The sequence below is a fragment of the Triturus cristatus genome, chromosome 11, assembly GCF_964204655.1.
Source record: "Triturus cristatus chromosome 11, aTriCri1.1, whole genome shotgun sequence".
Lineage (NCBI taxonomy): Eukaryota > Metazoa > Chordata > Amphibia > Caudata > Salamandridae > Triturus > Triturus cristatus.
Genome location: NC_140594.1, coordinates 130,789,773 through 130,811,390, shown reverse-complemented (window position 1 = coordinate 130,811,390; position 21,618 = coordinate 130,789,773). Strand labels below are relative to the sequence as shown.

Below are 21,618 nucleotides of genomic sequence, written 5' to 3'. Positions count from 1 at the left end.
ACACAATCCTCTGTATCCAGACATAGTGGGGGTAGGTTTGGCAGCGTCTTGTCCATTATACATAACTTCATAATAGTCCCAAAAGTGGACAGAGAGGTTTAAAGTAAGCCTTTGCGCCAGTTCCCACAATGCATGGGAATTAGAGCTCAAAATACAGGTTGTGTTTGTGGTACAGAGGGAAAGGCTCTACGAAGAGAAGATCTTTTTTCCCACAGCCTCAATCCTTTGCAGCTCCCTATCTCTAGTAGGGAAACCAAATCCGGCTCGAACCCTTCACTAGACCAAATTCAAAAACAGAGTTAGATGTTTGAACTTATTACTGCACAAAATTCACATACCAGTGTCCAAGACTCACAATGCAAAAACTCGTGCACCAGTGTTTGAAATTTTCACTGCATTAAATCCAGCCACACAAGCCACGGTCTGGGCCCTTGAATGCACAAACGTCATTGATAGGTCCAGGTCCGAGCCTTTCACTGCACCGTATTGAGGCATAGAGACCAGGGTATAAAGAAGGCGGCACTGGCAGACCATCTCCCCACATCAAATCTAGTGACAAGGGTCAAGTTCCAAATACATCAGAGCTTCTCATTGCACCAAACCCAGCCTCTCGCACCACAAACAAAGCTAGGTAGGTGGGCAAGCATCCTACTGCACCAACCAGGCCAAAGTACTACAATAAATATAGCCAAACACGTTAATGTTTAAGCCTGAATGTGCACCCAACTTGGGTGTTTAGACATATTGATTACAGTAATTATAACAATATTATTAACAACTAGTACTCTTATGTAAGACTGTTTACGCCTCTCTTCACCTTAAGAGCTACTTACAAATTGATGGTACTCACTTTATCAACCTCGGAAGAATGAGCGGCTGAGTGGACCCCGTCGTGACTGGAACCTCAGCCTTCCAGTTCATACAAAGATCTCAACCATGGGTGCATTAGTACACTGAGCTACGTTGCCGGCTTTCTCTCTACCTACACACAGACGGCAGCATCAAAAAGTTACACTGTTGATCAAGGAAAACCTAAATTTAACTTCAGAGGGAAAACAAAGTCTATTTTAAACCTCGAGCACTATTTCATTTTATCCTGGCAGGCCATCAGCACAGACTCCTGCAGCTCAGAACACACTTCCGGTGGGCCCCGTCACACCTTCACCGCCGGCGCCCACCCTATGACCTCCTTGGTGAATCACTTCCCCTGGGGGCCTGGAACAACTTCCGGCCAGCTCCACTCAGAGCACCTTCTTCCCCAACGGTAGCCCCATGACAGACTGGCGGCCTCTGGTGACTCGGGCCCTCTCCCGCCCGGCCAGTGGCCCTGGTACCCACACGGTGCTCAGGACCGAGGGAATGTGACACTCCGAGGGGAGGGAGATCAGAGCAGACCTGCTGCTGAGGGAAGAGGGTCCCCAGACTTCAAAGCCGACGCGTCATAACGAGCTAACCAAGAACAGGCCGAGGGAGCTGGGCGCGCGCTGTAAACATGGCGAAATGGCACGTGCTGCCTCTCCCCGACCCCCCCGTCGTCATTTTCACTCTCCAAGCTTTATCGCCCCTTGTTGGTAAACCCTCCTGCCCCGGCCTGAAGGGACAGCTACAGAGGCAATTATAACTTTGGCTACGAGTTGACATTTTTCATATAAATAACGATTGAAAGCCAAACCTGTAATTAAGAGAACGTATTTTTTGTTAAAGTGCAATATACAGATAGGAGGCCTTTTTCAAGGTTTTTCGACTCTACATGACCGCCACTCTGATAGCACGATGACAGCCCGCAGGTAAAAATATTTAGGTTATTTACCTAATTTGTATTTCTAAGCGCCGCTGCTATTCCTGTTAGGGGCGTCCTATAGGTATTAACCCTTAAAACGATTACCCAAAAAGCAGGATCCTGGATCTATGCACAAGAATGATTCAAAAAGGTCTGAAGTGTCTGTCAGAAACCAAGATGATTTTGCGCGAGCCAAAGGAAAGAGTGGTCCATGCCCTGGGGGCTACGAGCAACATCACCCGCCTGTTCTGTTGTGATTACGAGGGATGAATAAATGCGAGAAGAAGACCTTGGGTTTCTAGCTGGACAGTGCTATGCCTATGTTGTTTGCCAGTGAGTGTATTGTTGTATTCCATGTGGCCACTTAGCACTGTAAGACCCTAGATATGGGGAGTGTACATTTATCAGTTAATTAACAATTGCAGCGGTCGGAGGAGGTCACCGGAAATGCTGGGAACCGGCATTAGAAGTTGCTGCAGTCAGTGACAATTACCACTGGAAGTTCAGTGGTCAGTGTAAACTACCAGTGGAAGTTGCTGTGGTCAGTGAAAATTACCAGTGAAAGTTGTTGCAGTGTGTTAAAATTACATGTGGAAGTTGCTGCAGTCTTTGAAAATTACAACTGGAAATTCAATGGTCAGTGATAACTACTAGTGGAAGTTGCTGCAGTCAGTGAAGATTATTAGTGAAAGTTGTTGCGTTCACTGACAACTACCAATGGAAGTTCACTGGTCTGTAATAAATAGCATTGGAAGTTGTCCAGGGTCATGGTAACTAACTAGCAGTGGATGTTGTCCTGTTCCCTCAGAAACAGTGGTAGAAAATGCCCCGGACCGCAATAACTAGTGGTGTTTGTTACCATGGTGAGTGAAAAACAACAGTGAAAGTTGGGTTTACCAATGGTAGTAAGTGGTGTATGTTTGACCATTTAGTGACAACCAGCAGTGAAAGCTTTCTGCCAGGGTTAGTCAGCAGTAGACGTTGCCCAGCCATAAACACTGTGATAACCCGTGTTGCTGGGGCCAGGGAAATCTAGTAGTGAAAAATTGTCTGCCATTCATCATAACTCACAGCAACAGCCGCCTGTGTCATTCAGCACCAGAGGTCGAAGATGCCCAGTCAGTGACAACACCACTGTATGCTCACCTCGATTGCAACAAATACCAGATTCCCTCACAAAAAACCCAGGATTTTGTATTTAGATATGTGTTTAGTGTTATATACAGGGTCTCTGTAGAGGCTATTTCAAAACCCAGGAGACAGAAGAAAGAGAGCACGGGAGTATGGTCCACAGGCCGGTTTAGATATACATGGAGGGAGAAAAGAGAATAATTAGTAAGCCTGGAGTGAGTGGTGGTGGTGGTAAAGGGAAAGAAAAGGGGAGTGTGGGAGAATTGAACGGTGAAAATGATAGGGTTAAAAATAGAGAACCAGGAGAAATAGATCTGAGAGGTCAAAGTACAGTAAAAGGAGAGGGGGGGGGGGGTAGAGGAAAAGAAAGTGATAGAGAGAAAGAGGCCGAAAGGGAGAGAGAGTTTCACAGGAAAGGACTCTAATCTTCCTAGCAAACTCCATTGGCAGCCAAATAATTTTTTTGTAAATAATAATTAAGGCTACCAGTTATCTGTTTTTACAAATGTTTACACTCAAGGACTGACAACACAACGTAGTTTCCGTCTGTATTTCCTTTTAAAACTGGAAATGAACAGCAGGTAGGTTTTGTTCAGAGTGACCCTCTACTATTCCCGTTGAGACAGTTAGGCCAATATTGGTACAGATTGGCACCACTAGCGAGCTTAAGAAAAGCGGGTTGAGAATTCTTACATAGTTGTATTTGTGCACCATTGCTTGCAATACAATGCTATGGTTTTAAAGTGAGTGTATTGTTGTGTATAAGGAAGCTTAGTATTCTAAAGCCTTACAGGTACCAAAAGAAAGTGTATATTTTTATTGGTTAAATAACAAAATTAGTGTGGAAATATACTAGTTACAGCATTTTTTTTACTGAACGCAAAATACTGATAAATGGCGACAAGATGAACAGAAAATCAATATGGATAATACAGCTGGAGTTCTTAAAAAATAGACACAGTAAAACCGGAAGCCACAATCATAATTCACTTGACATCAAAACACCCTCAAGCGAAAGGTTCTCACCGTTTTGGAGTCCAGCTCGTGTCTTGATTGGGCAAGAACCTTGTCCACTCCAGCCTGGTCCATGAACGTGACAAAGCCAAAACCCCTGTGTCCGTCACATGATGTGCCAGAGAAGGGAGAGAAAAAAGGAGAATGTTAGATAATTGATAAGCACAATACATACAGCAATGATCTGGGATACATCTTCAGGCTCACCTGGATCTCTTTGTAAGGGGATCTCGCATTACAAGACACTCCTTCACTTCACCGTACTGCCCAAAGTACTCCCGTAGGCCTTCTGTAACCAAAAGACATACATCAGACCCGCTATGATAGACACCCATGGCTGAACCCAAAAACACTCTTCTTAACCAGAGGCTTAGAAGGAGAGTCCTTCAAGAGTTCTGGACTGGTCGTACATGAAAGATCAGGCAGCTGTTCTTTACAGTATAGGTAGTTAGGGAGGGTGAAAAAGCTTTTGTGTGATAGTGAAAACAGTTCCACAGAAAAGAAGGCAAGGCAGGGGAATATGGAAAGCCAGTTACATGCAGGACACTACTTGAAGAAAACAAAAATGAAGTGAAAATTTGCTTTTAAAAGAAGAGAAATAAACAAGACCTCAACACTGGAACACACAACAGATGAATAAAAGAGAGAATGGTTATATGGCTTTGCAAAACAAATACACATTGCAAATGCTGAGCTTGGTTAGCAAGAAGAAAGTGGTTTGTAAACACAGTCCAGAACTCAAAACAGAGGGCCGGATTTAGATGTGTGGCAGGTGGAGTACAATCTGTCAGTGCGAAGGAGGACATTACCTACTCCAGCCTGACAGAACATTGCCTGCCATTTTTAGAGATGACCAGTGGCCTAGCAATCATCTCTGTACAACGAAGAGAAGCACCATGAGGGCGGTATGTGGATGGTTGCCATCAGTTTTGACGCCGTCCGAGCGTTTAAAGTTATTTTTGTTTTTCAAAAACAAAAAGCTAATGACCACCACTCCCTGGGAATTTTCTCCCAGGGAGTGGAGTTAATATTGTTCTTTTCCTGTCACTCACTGCCAGATTTTCCTGGCTGTGACAACACGAAAACAAAAAGACATTACATTGTCCACCTAATAGGGTGGGAGGTGTAATTTCCTTCTTTCAGTAGCCCCTACTCCGTTGGACCGTCAGAAGTATTCTGTTGATGAAGCCAACAATGTGCTCAGTCAATGGAATACTTAAGGTCCACCTGTCTCTAAATGGTACGGGTGGATCGAGGGTTTGGTGGGCCTGGTACTCCGCCGCCTTTGCATTGGAGTACCCTGTCCGCCAATCAGTAAATCAGGCCTATAGTATTGTGGTGACATGGTGAGATATGATTACCAAATTATAATGTACTTCAAAGTTGGGAAGGAGAAAGAACACAGAGAGCTCTAAGGATATTTTCTGGGTGGGTGGAGAAGAAAGCTTCTCAAATCGAGATGGAATAGCAGTACCACAAAAGTGAGGAGTGAGAAAAGATTGGGGTATGGAAATAAAAATCTAGGAGAACCCTGGCTGACCGTGGAGAAAGAAAACCTGTCAAGAATTGGAACGAGGATGAGAGATAGGTTTAAGGAAAGAATGAGAAAAAGAAAAGTACAGAAATGGGTTCCTGGTCCACCTTTCTCCTCCAGTAACTCACCTTGCGTGGTCTGCCAGCTCAAGCCACCGATAAACATCTTACTGTTGGAAAAAACAAGAAGAAACCAACTAATCAAGAAGAAGCAATAAATATATAAAAATGCTGAAATCTACAGACATTACCACAACACACAATGAGATCATCACCACCGTATACTTTTAAAAAATACATTTACAAATAAAATGAATTGCTACTGAATGACAATGACCATTAAAAAACATAACCCACATTGTACTGAAACAACAAAACGTCTTAGACTCTCCAACCACTGATTAAAGTACTTCTACAGAACACTTGAAACAACTGTAAGCAAAATACTCAAGGTAACACTTATTATCTGTTGCATCATTCCCAATAACGGATGGCCACAACAACTGAAAGATTGCAACTACCAAGATACACTTGCAGGTACCTACAAAATGAAATCCTTCGGCCACAAACAGATATTAATTTCAGAAAAATACAACTGTATGCCACCAGACAATATGCTAGCAAAATGCAATTCCAACAGAAAAAAATCATCCGCCTTCCAGGAGACATTTAAAGATAACCATGCCACCAAAAATGCCAAACCCAGCAAGTTACCAAAGCTACCCACTTGAATAGTGACCATTTGAATGGATGTGCATTGTTGATGTGGATATGTGTGCATGATGATGGAGAAGGGGTTTCAACGTTACTGGTGTCATGGAACAGCCCACTAAATAAGCAATGTTCTGTCCTGTTCTACTCCCTATGATAAGGCAAATACACTCAACAGAAAGAAGCAGAGTAACGGAAACAAAGAACTCTTCCAAAATTTCACTCACTGAAGGTCCTATGCTATTTTGCTTCCTGATCTTGAAGAGGGGCTGTAATGTGAAAATACATCTTTTCATTTAGGCACAAGAAAGTGTGTGGCACAGAATATATATACCTACAATTTTAAATATATATATTTTATTTTCCACCCAATTAAAAATACTCATATCAGGAATTAACATGTTTTACTCCATAAGAAATCATTATAAAGTTACATTTCTAAATTAGGGCGTAGAACACTCCAAATGCAAAACCTGACCCTTAAGCATTGCAAGGGCACCATGTCTGTCTCAGAAGCTTCTTACAAGTCCTGTAGACCTTCAACTACAGTAACAGACAACATGACCCAATCTCTGGGGACAGTTCCGTATTCCTGATATCACAGGTCTTCCCCTCCTGAGAGCGGTTTGCTCCCCCGTTGTAACTGGGACTAGCATCAGTAAAGAGGGAGACATCAATGCTTACATAGATTCTCCAAGAAATTTACAGGAAATGTTTTATTCCAGCAAGGGAGCTGACCCTTTGTGGGATACAGTAAGTCAGCCAAATCCTCGTGGTGCTGACATGGCCATCTAGTGCTTGGTCATTCTGTTGGCTTCAGAGCACCAAGCCTTTTCTTACCTCGCAACAGCAACACCAAGAGATCACGGCTGACTGTTGGTGAGGTGAGTTAGAACAAATGTGAGACGGAGTTCTTCGGGCTTATTCGCTCTTTTTCGAATAGTAAGACAATTCACGCTAGTGCACAAGAAGGCTAAAAATTGTAACATGGTCGACTCCTTTTCCTCCTTATGTTTACAGAATTTATCTCACTGGTTTGGTAAATAATTACGTCATTATTCAAGAGAGTGATCAATTAGTGGCGAAAAAGAACCCTCTCTTAATTAAAGCTGTGAGGTATCATGAGAGTGACATAATCATTCCTCACACCTCCACATGAGTTATTTCTTTCCAATTCCTCCTTTCCTCCTCAACTTCAGAGCTCTTTCTCTCTCCACGCCTTCAATCAGAGTTCTTATATGCTTTCCAAGGGGCCTTCAACTATCCTAAAGCGGTACATGAAAATCCAACACGACACTTAAACAGTGTAAGGAACCAAAAGGCATATATGCCACTAATGAGACTATACACTAAAAGACATCAGCTCCTAACACGATTTTATCTTTGTATGCATGCATGTATGTATCAGTATTTATATAGTGCAAAGAAGAGCTGAGAATGTGTAGAAGTCAAAAGATATGATTCAGTATCATTTACAATGAGGAGCACTATTCAAAGGTGACGATTCCTATCATTTATTTAGAGGTTTAATGTTTTCTAAGGATACACTGAATGACTTTGGGCACACATTTACGATAACACACCCTACTGAAGGGCATTCCACACAAATGAATGGGCCCCTTAGACCCTGCCACTCGAGGCCTTTCGGCAGTTACTGGGAGGGTTCCAGGGGTCACCATTAAGTGATCATCCCCTCCCATTTCCCACTCTGCTCACTGCCACTCTCAGGATCCCATTTTGGTTTCAGAATTCGGGCATGGCTTCCTTAACGTGTCTCTGAAGCTGCTTCAATGCAGCATGGTAACAACCACCACATCAAGTGCCACTCAACGAGAAAGAGCAACAGCTGCAACCAGAATGTGAATCAACACAAACGTCAACACCACAACATAACAGTTTCCTGCCACCAATAAGCATGTCCTTCAGCCAATAATAATAACATCTAAAAAATAGCAACACCAAACAAAAAGACAATCCATGACAAAGTAACCATAAACACCAAAAAAGAGACATGTACAAATGAGATATCCCTGTGAGCTTAAAGAGATGAGTAGCCTCTCAAAAACCACATATGAGAATGTCCTCCAAGAAATCATTGTGGTGTGGTGTCGTAAAACATTGCACATCAACGTAAAAGACAAGTTTACCAAAAGATGCCCCTTTCATTCCAGCCAAAAGTCTATCACCTACAAAATATTACCTTTTACACTAATGACATACTTAGCTACTAAATGCAACCACATCGCTCACAGACAGCGCTATATTAACCCCTTCAGTGCCCATGACGAGCTGGACTCGTCATGGGCTGCGGTGGCGCTGTGCCCATGACGAGTCCAGCTCGTCATGAACTCCGCCCGCTAATGCAAGGCGCGGCACTGGGCGGGGAAAGGGGCGGGCATCCAAGGGGTTAAAATACATATTTCCAAACAAAAACCGAAATCAGCCTCTAGACAGTTATTTATTTTTACCAAAATGTACCACTACCTGCAAACTACAGAAGTCAAATCCACCAAACCTGAAGGACATTTTGCCCCAAGAGACTTCATATCCATCCCCCTGAACAAAAGCAGTTTGTTTGTATCAAGAGGTGCTTCACCTAGGAATGCCTTCAGACTACTTTGCAGAGCAGACACTTATTTCGTTTTCTGGTGGCCTGCAAAGAGTTAGCCAGTTAAGACTCTCTGTTGACTGTGGTTGTATTTTACGGCTTCTGTTTTTCCCATAAGCATCACACTTTATAGGATCCGCTACAGATCCAACTCAGGTTCAGGTGCTGCTTAGGCTTTAGTAACTTTACGGACGAAAATCCATAGTCAGCTGACAGAAAGGCTACTAGGGGGAAGGGTGATAGCTGTGAAAATAATCCTTAATACTCTGTATAAATAATCAAGGAGTCCGTTGCTGCATTCGATAAAAGTAGTCGGGAAGCCTGCATTATAGTTCTTGGTGATCGTAGCCACTATTTGGAAACTCTGAATGTCAATTCGAATCTGAAAAGGTCCCAATGTTCACAGCCTAGGGACAGTGCAGGCTCAGGGTAGTTACAAAAAGTGCTTACCCTGGCCTTTCTCAGAATTTCCTGGTTTTCAGTCGTGCCAACTGGGCATTCAGCAGAGAACATGCATCTCAGACTTTCTCTACTGCTTCTTGGTCCAGTAAATCAAAGTGTTTTTATCAGAAAGCTAGTCAACACGCGTGGATCCAGGACGTTCAACATTCAAGAAACCCGCCATGCCTCCAAATGGAAAGAAAATGGCACACGTCATGAACAAAGTGATTTTTTTTGCTGGCTGAAGGTTTTGTAATCTGTGGCGCAAAGACCCACTGATAAATCCAAGACTTCCTGCCTTCTCTTTTCGAGGAAGCCCCTTAATTAAGTTGTAATATATCTATGCTCAGGTAGGATTCACCTGGGTATTCTGGTTCTAATGTCCTGTTTATTTGGCAATTAGGCCATTTAACTAGGGATCCTTAGCCCTGAAGAATGCCCCAGACCTGTATAGTCTAAACATTAGGGCAGAAACATGTTGGCTTAGGAAGACATTTTGAGCCAGTGTCCTCAAATACCATCTCATTCTTGTTATTTAGATATACCGGAGGTTCCCATTATTAAAGGTGATATACTAGGGAAACACAAGGTATTTTTTGTTTATCTGGATCCCGCAATTTGTCCAGTAGATCTTTATCTAAGAACTCCTTCCGTCGTTCAAGTCCACCAGATTGTTCAGTCCACCCTGGTGGCATTGTTCTACCAGGGTGGGGAGAGGTTGCTGATGATGAAGCGACACAAACTGTGTGTAATGCTTACTGTTCCTAAAGAATGTTCTTCCCACGACAGTCCCCTGACATTATTCCTGTGACGTCCAAATTGGCCTGGACTTGTATTCCCAAAGTTGGAAACAGTCTGTCTTTTTACTCTTTGAGCTACCATACTCTATTGTGATGCAGCAGTAAAAATCTTAGTCCCCTTACAAACTTTAGTTTATCTTAATGGTAAAGTCTACTGGACGTTTTGAACCAGTCTCAGCAACAGGAGTCAAACTTGCTGAGATACCATGAAACTCTACCTGGCTGTTTTCTTGGACTTGTCTGGAACATAAATGGACAGTGTATCCATTAACTTACTTCTCTTACGGTTGTTACCCAGAACACTAGAGTCCCTTTCAAAAAGCGCATGAAGTGAATTTCATGGAATTCTGAGCCGAGTTTTGGCCACGTAGATTAACATTGGTTGGTGTTTGTGATCACATCTCAGCAACTGCAAGAGTGCGACTCTTCTAGGTTTTTGGTATCGTACTCTTTGTTAAGCACAGCATACCCTACAAGTACATGAAAATGAATACTTTTTGTAAAGGAATATTTCCAAGTGGATAGTGATCTTCACAATGAATGACAGCTTTTGTGTAATGTTGAATCAGAAACCTAACCCTACTGTAATGCTGATGAGTAAGCCGTGACTGCTTGTCCACAGCGAGCACTGGATAGTCAAGGAACTTAATTGAGTGTTGGCTAACCTTTGAAAGCAACTGAACAAGGGGCTTCAGAAGAGAATTACAGTGATAGCGATGCTGTCCAGCACTCTACATCTGCTTCAGAGCCATGGGAAAACTCCCGACAGTAACAGAGCTATTTATAACAATCTGTTTAATACTCAGTCAAAAACTCCAATTAGCTAAACACTCTTATAAACTAAACAAATTACAACCTACAGCAATATAGAGTATTACCCATTTAAAGATTATCACTCTGACCTAAATAGGATGTCTTACCACCATACGGCATCCCTATGCAGAAAGAGGTTGTTCAACATCTGCCAAAAATCATACCAACCCGGACATCCTTCAGGATCCGAAAAGGATCCTATCTACCAAAGATTATTTACCCTACTGCACCCCCACATAGATTGTCACAAACTATAAGGTACGCTCACATTGTCAAGACTACCGCAATGTTCTTAAGCCACGCATCACCTAAACACTTTGAAACACCAATGAAAATGTATTCCACATGTAACCCAACCAATATTCATAACCCTAGGCGGTCAGCCATCTTTTCTAATTTAGACAACCCAACAACTAAAGAATATAAGCATCCCGAAAGATGAAAAAAGGCCCTGAATCCCCATCTACAAAAGCAAAACGTATTCTACAGTTGCATGCCCGAACCAACAAATAGAAAATCCTTTGCCACCTGAAATCCTATCACAGAACCAAGAGATAGAGAATTATTTGCTTTCTTATGCACTCTGGTGCAACTTTGCCCATCAACCAAAAAGCATGAGCTTGCTTCAACAGTGTGACTTCTTGATGAAAGGAAACTCAAAACACATATCAAATGGTGGCTACAAACACAGAACGATAGTTACTACTCAAAAGATATCAGATTGATATCCAATTTGCCACTATAGGTCAATTGACTTCGTAATCACCAATATAAATTATTCTTCTATGGCTCAAATGAAAATACATTTATCCTAAAACTATATATATATATATATATATATATATATATATATATATACACACACACACACATATACACACACACACACATGTATACACGTATACACACATATATATATATATTCACAGTTCTTCACGAGTCTACAATGAAAGTTACGTTTATAAATTAAAGAATGTTCCTACATAACAAACTTCGCTTCCAACTACTTAAAGACCTAATGAAAAGCTATTTGCACACCTCTCCTCTCTAGCACAAAAAAGATTTTCTATGAAAACCAAATTGACTCCTAGCAACAGTGGTGCCATTGCACAATGTAGTCACCAGCCAGTGAGGCACCCCACGCTAGAAACAGTAAGTTACGACCTAAGCTGCACCAAAAAAAGGTCTAGCGTACACTGACCAAACAACACAATTAGAAAATATTTACCTAGTTTTTGAAACAAAAAATTGAAATATAATTGGGAACCACATTCAGTATGCTGAATTGCTCACCCACTCCATTCATCTTGCAGTTCATGCGGTGGCGGCAACAGAGCCGAACCATCAAAAAGCAATCTGTGCTGTGGTTAGAATATTTTAAGCACTGTTGTCGGTCTCACAACAGGAGCCAGGAAAAAACATGAAAATCAGTGGCATGGCTGACGAGGCACAAATATAGTTTCATAGAAGTTGATGGCCGGTAGCTTTTGGTTCCAAACATTATCCTAGATAATTCTGCTCTGTATACAAAATTGTACCCAGTTGGAAAATATGTATTCTAGTGAAATGTGCGACCTAAAAAGCATCCTCACATCTCTCAACAGGCAGTGGCAAAACCTAAAATCCAGTAAATTTACAAGGAATTAGAATAGCACTCAAACTAAAAAGTAGAAAAAGGACATGTACACTGCGCTCCAAAACCCAGTGATAAATGAAAGGGGAATCTACAAACCAAAAGAACAGACTGTCACAAATTAAGAGATTTACCACTTTGGGCAAATCTTTAAAGAAAAATTCATTCGCAAACCACCAAAAAGTCTGGTGATGAATTAAAGGCAACGAGCACAGTAATTAAAAATACAGTCACAATCTAAACTACATCCATGTATCACTAAAAGGGAAAACAACAAAATAAAACGGTATTTACAGAACACCCTGAGCGGAAGTAACAAACTATGCAAACTTGCCTAGCGCTGTGTCTCCAAAAGATTGAGGGCCATTTGAGCAAAACTTATATTGAGGTTGCAAACGGCCAAGTTCGTGAAAGTGGGCCGTTTGTGACCGCAAAAAATGTTTTTGGAAAGTACAAACGGTGCATTGCAATTCGGTACAGAATCGCAATTTGGATTTGCGATTCAGTATTTGTAAGACGGGCGTGTTTAAGGCATACCTTCCTAATACAGAATCACAGTGGTATCTATGAATGTTTTCTGACCAAATTACAGTCGCAGAACATTAATTTTTTTACAGACACCTCAAGGGTAGTGGTAACCATTCGCAAATGGGAAGGGGCCCCAATGGCACCACTTCCCCTTTATGAATGTTGAAACAAATGATTTTTAGGGGCAGGCAGTGGTTCCAAACTTTATAAAGTTTTGTTTTCTTTTTTGTTTTTTAACGCATCCTGTTTTCCTTTAAAGAAAACAGGCAGCATTTTTTTCTTATTGATTTATTAAAAAGCAATCACAGACATGGTGGTCAGCTGACCTCAGCAGGGCACCATCCCTGTGATGGCAGCAATTCCTAATGGGTTGCAAATTGCGATCTACCTCATTAATATTCATGAGGCAGGTCAATTGCGACCCCATTAGGAATCACTAAACAAAAATAAGAGTTTCATACATTTGGGACAGCAATTTCCTATTTGTGATTCGCAGTGAATCGCAATTAGGAAATCGCTATCCCTAAAATCTGTACATATGGTCCTTAGTCCCTTAAGTATCAACGTATTTATATAGACATACGTCAGGCCCAAAGTCATTATACTTCAATAAATCAGTGTCCAGCTAAACCAATCAAAGACTAAAAGGCAGCCACACATCTGTCATTCAGATAACACCGCAAAAAACAAAGACCTTCCCACATCACCCAAAGATAGCCATACACTGAATGGGATCTGCACACCACCAACAGAGAGACAAACGAAAGGCCATCTACTGGAAGCGGCACTGACAAACCAACCACCCAAACAGTGCTAAATCAAAGGCATTTACTTACTACACTAAATCAAAGGCATTTCCTTTCTGCACAAAGAGGCAATCACATCCCCTGAAGAGGCAAAAATACAAATGCAAACTATTCAAAACCAAAGATAGTAATCCCAGCAGACTAAGCTCCATGCTAAGCAGTGAGACAACCCTCAAACTATGTGGAGTACACAGTTACTAAATAAAAATAAAAAAAGGGCCCAACTGCAACTTTGCAGCCGACCCAAGTAGTCTGTATGAAACCTGTAAATATGCCTTACCCACCCCTTGAGAAAATCCTCCAACAGCCAGACCTAGTCAAGCCCACCTGGAAAGGATTCTCAGAATGAGCTCTGCATGCATGCACACAATACCTGGAATGGCCAAAGGACAGAATCACTGACTAAGATATGTTCATGCAACAACTAAAGAGAAACCATAACGCACCACTCACCATGCCACACATAAGACACCTGAATCGTTCACCAAGCAAAAGATACACCTATACCGACGATGAACCAATACACCAAACAGAATGTTACCACTTACACCACCAGTGACACCACACATACACCACCAGTGAACCAAGACACCACACATAACATTACTCCACTAAGAAATACCTGCAAACCAACCTAAGAGTTAAAAAATGTAACTAGTGCAGGGGTCCACGTTGCCAGAGTCTTCCCCTCTCGAGGACAGACTCTTAGACGGACACCTACCTGAAAGGAGTATATCCCTTACATATAAAAAGCTAATACACCCCACCCCAGACCCCCTGCTAGCGTTGAGGGAGAAATGGGGAAGAGACGGACTAGAAATAGACAATGAGGAATGGCAGGAGCCCTTGTCCTCCCCTAAGGAGGTGGCCATCTCGGCAAGGTTATGGCTAGTCCAATTGAAAATTCTTCATCGAGTTTATTTTTCTGAACGACAATTAGCACATACGGGTAGGAGTACAGACGGTATGTGCAGTAAAAAATGTGGCCAGGAGAGGACCTTCTTGCACACGCTCTGGGAGTGTCCGCTAGTCCAAACTTACTGGAAAAAAGTACACAAGTGCATGAGTGTGATCTGGGGGGTCCAGCTACGGCCTGAGGTGAAAAGATGTCTCCTGAATATCTGGGAGCCCACGGACCTGAATACAAAGGGTAGGCTCTGGGTGAGGCTGGGGCAGATGGTCGCTAAGCGGAATATAGCTATGCACTGGGGAGCGACAATGCCACCAAAGATTAACACCTGGAAAAAGGACATGGACTGGTGTATGGCAAGGGAGAAAACGGTCTATGTGGCCTGTGGCTGTCCTCGAAAATGGATACAGCTCTGGACTAAATGGAATGTGTACCGGGGGAATGTATGTGAGCCCCCATATGCCCCCTCCCTAGATGAACGATTAATGCTTTGCAGTCCAAGAAATGTGACAGCATAATAGATAGAGTCAATTTTAAGAAAAGGTGTTATAACCTGTGACAGACAATGTACCTTGCTATGGGAAATGATAGTTTGTTCGACATGACCATTTACTTGTTCAATAAAAAGATTTAACAAAAAAAAAAATGTAACTAGCATTCGGATTAGAAGTTAAATGCAGGATGCAGCACAAAAGAGGGCTAATCAAAATAAAACTTCTCCCTTCCAGCTGCCACGTACAGAGATGGCTGACACACAAATGTCACAAACTAGTGTCTTAGGCTCACTGCTGTCAATACGTTCCGTGCAAGATTTGACAAACTCAGGATCACCAGTGATAGGCCCTGCTACCTCAGTTTTCTACCTAGATGAGTTTGTTATACCTTAGGATCGAAGTGGCGCTGCCAGGCAGCCCCTTTACAGCCATGGGCTGCCTTTTTGTCCCACGAGTTTGGGAAAGACAAATTATTGCACTGGTTCATTGGTGTCATATTTGTTGACTTTTTTGTTGTGTTAATTGCCAAACCAATTAATTGTATTATTCAATAACATCTCTCGAATTAGGAGCCAAATGTATTCTCACCACAAAGACCGTTCTTCGAAATAGCCAGAAAAATGATATCTCAACCTACATATTTTAATGAGGCAGAGACAAATAAGGGGTGGCTGGGTTCTATTTTCAAACACTAAGCTATTTATTTACAGTTTTATGGCCACTTAGCCATTTGATTGGTGCTCAAAAAGGGAAGATTAGCCACCCAGTGGCCCTCAGCAAAACACAGTCCAAGACTTGAGAGATTTCCTTTGAGCACTCAAATATGTTTTCACAGAACAACATTCACAGTCTTGTTTTTGATTCTTCTGTATTTTATTTGTGCAACGACTTTCCATAAGTTCACTAGCCAACCAACACGTTTCGCCTATGGATTTGTAACCATTAACTTCTTCAGGATATTTCGAATTATCATGTAGTATGAATACTTGGTTTGTCAGGATATGACCAAATACAGAAGATCAATCAATAGTAGAAGCACAATTTGGGGTCACTGTAAACTATTGGGGAAATAGTTTCCTGGTTGTTGAACGGAGTGTGCTCCGTACACAATGCTTATTCATGTGCGCCATCTTCCCTAAAGACGTTGATGGTTACAAATCCATAGATAAAACACGTCTAATGGACTTACGGTGAATCGTGGCACAAATTAAATATATAACAATCGGAAAAAAGGCTTTGTGAATGTTCTGTGAAGAAATGATTTGAGTGTTTAAAGGAAATCTTTCATATGTTAATGGGACATTGGTAAAATATATCTGCACATCCTTCCTCCCTTAACATATTCAGATAATTTGGACGTGATATTCTTTCCACATTCATATGCTCTCGGACCTTCACTTGCTCACTGTTCATTTGACTGTGCTGTATTTTCTGGTTTTTCACAGAGCTCATCGCTAGCAATCAAAATACCCCCTCCCGCATATAAATGCAAACAAATAATGACCCACAATCATCAAAAGTTCCATCAAAATAATCCTGAATCTTAAAAAAATAAATTCCCACACAAACCAATGAGACAGACACCAACTAAAAGACAAAGCCTGTAGAGCTAATAGAGAAGAAAGTACATCTAATGGGCTAAACAGCTCTACAGTCACCATTCAAAGTATATTTGGATACAACCCAGAAAGACAGATACTAACTAAAAGATATACTATCAGAAATGACAGCCACTAACTAATGGATACATGCAAACTACCTAGACACCCCGATAATACACTATCCCAATATGTGGATGAGCCCAACGTTTGAAGAGGGCGGTATTTTTTCTAATGTTGTAGGAAACTAAACCTACTTTTTGAGATCAAAAACTTACTTTAGCACCAGGCATGAGTCTACTTCAAAAGGGAGTGCGGCTGCACCCTATGCAGGTTTCTAGGCCGATCACTGCAATGCAACCCAAAGAGACAACACTTAAACAAAAACACTTAGCTGCACTAGTACTAAATACAGCTACCATCTAAATAACATACACACTTTACCCAGTTAGAAAGTAGAGTCCCAATAGCATGAAAGAAGGCTCAGCGCGTTGAAACCCAACAAAAGAGATCTACATGTAGCCTACAGGTTTTGAACCCCAACGGGACCCACTGAGCCCTTTACCGCTGAATGTCAATAAAGAACAGTGGACATTTTGATCGGCGGTGTGAAAAGGCAACAGTATTACTAAATTAGGTGGTTAGATATTGAAAACGTGCCACTCCAACCAAGGACACAGTCACAAACAGGACCACATCAACTTGAGATAACAGGGCAGGATAAATATTTACAACACCTGCAGAACAAGTAATCAACCATGCCAATATATCAACCCCCAAACCTTCCTTCATCTAGCTCCACCAATCAACACTTAAAGAAATTAAAGAACGACCAAAACTCACAACCATCTAAAATATGAGAAACTTTCATAATGGCATCCTTAGATCACCCAAAGAGAAACCAACCAGATGTAAAACACAGCACATGCAATGTGAAGTCAGTCCAAAAGACACCTAGATTTCAACGGAAATGCCCACCAAGTAAAAATGTCTGCATTCCATGCAATACGACGGACCCCTGCCAAATATGCAACAGTGCAGAAAGAAATTAAAAATTATACCAGTTAAGCACAAGGTTTACTGTTCATTTATGGCACTGACTTTTTGAAAGAAGACTTAAGATAATTCTAGGCCATTCTAGTCCCAATGTAGAAACTAAGCCGTCCCTACAACACCAACAAAAATAAAGGGATTGCCTTTATAAAGTTGCATGCCCTTATAACGGGGGCACAGTAAACTTTAAACATACCTTTATTTTGTGGTTCTCTAACTAACAAAAGAAGATCTTTACATGGACTTAATTGCGAACTCATGTATTGTTATATGATTAACCTCTTATCATTTTGATAATTTACATGCATAATTTCTAGAAGAATTTTGACATTGATTCAGTACAATAAATATATATTCCCAACCTAAAAAAACAACAACCACCAAATAAACTACATACACATAACAAACAATTAAGAATATCACTGTAGCAAAAGAGAGTAACAATTATGGGCAAACCTCCCCAAGGCCCTCTGAAAAAGTAAGCTACTTCGAAAGAGGCAGTGGTAATTGGCTTACAAGAATGGATGCACTCGATGGACACGAAAAAAATCACTTTTGTGCACTTATGCTAAAATAAGAACTTTACACCCCACAGTTTTAAAAGGGGTCAAACAGAATCCACATGCAAATACAGTGAATTGTGCCATAATATGGTAATGACCATCACTTGTAAAACCTAGAGTCTCATCACAGACGAAAGCAGAATTTATCACCACCGAGGAGTGATTAATGAGGCCACCACTAAACTCAATCACCACATTCGAAACAGCACAGGAACCACGTGCCAAAAATGCACTGCATCACACGAGGGGCTAAAATACAAGGACTTCTTCATCTACCCTATCTACACCTACTGGGTTCCCAGCCCAAGAAGGCAGCCCCGTTGCCATCAGGCAAGACTCTAATCATCCCAAACCTGGGACATCTGTCTCAATGTAACCCACTAATCACCCACTCTACAGGATCAACCAGCGCTGGGCTTGCCTCGCCACACTACTCGGTAACCAAGAGAGAATCCCCTAGCGACTTTACAGGCCAACCTCAGGAGACTGCCGACATCTCTAGAACACCAAACAAACCTGCAGTGGAAGTAGGACCACTCAACACCCTCACACACAACACTTGAACTCAGCACTATTTAAACCAAACTATGGAAGCCACATTCCCATCCTGTACACCCACCACAGTGGATTGCAATCCTGCAGTTGCTCACGGGGACTCGCTCACCACTCTACAAACACTAGTGAGAAGGAACATTCCCCCGTGTACTCCAACGCAGGCAAGTCCCAGCACCATAAAAAACAACAACAGAAAGGCACTGCCCAACGCTTATCTGGGTTCAGGAACATCATGCCCACCATCTCACAATGCAAGCTATTTAGACTGCAGTCACAACCCACTACAAGGCAGCCCAGGTCATTATTAACTGTCAAGCCAACATTCAGTCAACTCACTGATTCACAATGCAACCCAAACCGACATTAGTCCGTTATTTTAGGAGCAATACTTCTTTCTCTGGTACTCTGACCACACCCACAACTTCAGTAAGACTCCACCCACCACCCTTCCAAACAACTTAAGTGTAAACATATAGATCAACCTTTACTACTCAAAAATTCATTCTAGTAAGGCTACACTCACTGCTTGACAACCCAACCTACTGCAGGTCCCTCCAACCAATCAACCGACCGAGTGCAGCACCCATCAACCAAAACAACGATCCCCCGCTTACTACTCTACAATCCATCCCAGTGAGATAATGCCGCTGTCCCAAAATTCAAGCCGCAGTGAGCCCACTCCCAGCTCCAAAAATTCAACTTAGCAAGAGCAGCTAGCCCCTCTACAATCCAACGCTGAGGCCCAAAGTCCAAACTACATAATAACCCAAACCCTACTTCACAGCCCTTCCCATTGGGCCCTCAACTGCAGCTCTGCACTGCAACCAATGGAGGCTCCACTCACGCCTTACAATCAACCCAGCTAAGAACCAGCCACCCACCCTAACCCAAGAATGCCATACTCAAAACTAGAGCTGTGAGACCCTGCTGACCATCGCAGGGCCACCCTCGCTACTCTACAGCAGGGGATCGCCACTGACCAGTGCAAAACAGCAAACCCACACTCCCCCCTCCGGGAACAAAAACATGCACTCATCCCTTTCTCTTCTGCGCCACCTGACTTCGTTACTAACATTAGCAAAAAAAAAACCTGCACCCCTCAGACTACTGCGGTGGGATCCAAGTGCACAGTGACCCTGGACCCCAGAGATTTAGGATCCTGGCCGAGCGGTCCATGGTTTCATGGATCGCAGCCTCTTTGGGTCTTAGGTGACTGACTCCCGACAGCTCGCTTCCTCCACCGAAGTGGGCACGCGCTTGACACTCAAGGGTGTTGGGATCCCGGAGTTCACCCTCTCCGGATCCGTGTTGGAGTGTGCCTGTAGATACGGATCACCGATTTACAGATCCCGGAGCGGAGACCATGAAGGTCAGAATCCGTCCTTGGATGCTACAGCTAAAAGTAACTGGATCCGGTGCTCGGAGTCGCTGAGTTCTAAGTCTTTGGATCACGGAGCTCGTAGTCTCCGGATCCTGGAGTTAGGCGTCTCGGGATCCCGGAGCTCTGATGCTCGTGATCCTGGAGCTCAGAGTCCTTGGGATCCTGGAGGTCAGGCTCGGAATTCTGATGCTCCGTCCTGTGTGCATCCTGGAGCTGCGAGCCCCGGGCACCTTGAGAGAGCGGAACCTGTCGGCTGGACAGGTCCGAGGACCCGGATTCTGGAGCTCAGAGTCCAGGACCAACAGGGTGACCAGTCGCCAATCCCTGGAGCTCTAAATCACCCTAGAAGATCCTGGATCTTAGAATACCCAAAGCTGCAGCTCAGAGTCCAGGGATCGAGTGGCTCTAATCCCCTGGAGCGATGCGACCCCCGATCCCGGAGCGGAGATGCTCCAGGTCGGGATCCCGTAGCTCTGATTCAGTGGATCCTGGGTGTGCGAGTCCCGGGATCCTGGATTCGTAAGTCCCCGGATCCGGGAGCTCTGAATGCCGGGATCCTGGAACGATGGGTTCCCGGAGTTGAGAGTGCCCGCACCCTGGCGCTCCGGTGAGTTCTCCCGTGTGCTCGGGCTACCTTCCCCGCGGCAGGGGTCACCCCTCTCACCAGGGATCGTGCGCGGAGTCCGGGGGCGAGAGGCCGGACTGGCTGCCGTCTGTCTCCATTCGGGTCTCTGGTGCGTCCCTGCGGGCAGCGAGCGGCAGCTCACACGGGGCAGAGGAGCAGGCAGAGAGGCGGGTCGCCAAGGATCAGTCCTCCCACCTCCCTCCCGCCGCCGGCTGCCCTCCGGCCCCTCCTCGTCCTATCCCCGGCCCTGCCCCCCGAGAGCCCGCCCGGCCTCCTCCTCCCGGCCGTCCCAGGCCTCGCCATCTCCGCCTACCCTGCCCGCCCCCTTCCCTTTCACGGCAGATGCCTGGGTCCGCCCCCTTCCCAGGCCCGGCCTCCCCGCCCCTCCATTGCTCCTCCCGGGCTGTATATACTGACTCGAAGCCGGACTAACCCGACGAAGGAGAGGGGGTCCAGGACACCGACTCCCGGGGGGCAACAGGGATGCGCACGGAAAAAGAGCGGGAAAAGCATCACGAAAGAGAGAGGGGAGAAAAGAAGGACGGGAACCTTAACGACCTGCGGGGAAAAGAGAGCAACAGAGAGAAAAGGGAGAGATACTGAGAGAAAAGGGAACGCACTGCCACAGAAACAGTTTCAGA

The 21,618-nt window shown here is 43.6% G+C and overlaps 1 protein-coding gene across 5 annotated transcripts in view; it reads right to left on the bottom strand.

Annotated features, from left to right (window-relative positions):
* Positions 1-21,206, bottom strand: part of MSI1 (musashi RNA binding protein 1) — a 185,911-nt gene extending 164,705 nt beyond the window's left edge. For 2 of the 5 annotated variants that reach the window (XM_085632857.1, XM_085632858.1), the window contains exons 1-4: positions 21,017-21,206; positions 5,588-5,628; positions 4,133-4,214; positions 3,938-4,022 (exon numbers count right to left, since the gene is read on the bottom strand). In XM_085632857.1, coding sequence (XP_085488983.1) covers positions 3,938-4,022; positions 4,133-4,214; positions 5,588-5,628; positions 21,017-21,075 — 267 coding nt within the window. In that variant the 5' untranslated portion in view covers positions 21,076-21,206. Of the gene's footprint in view, positions 1-3,937; positions 4,023-4,132; positions 4,215-5,587; positions 5,629-17,078; positions 17,150-21,016 lie in introns of all 5 variants that reach the window. The other 3 variants (XM_085632859.1, XM_085632861.1, XM_085632860.1) reach the window with 2 other exon arrangements.
* Between the last annotated feature and the right edge of the window lie 412 nt (positions 21,207-21,618).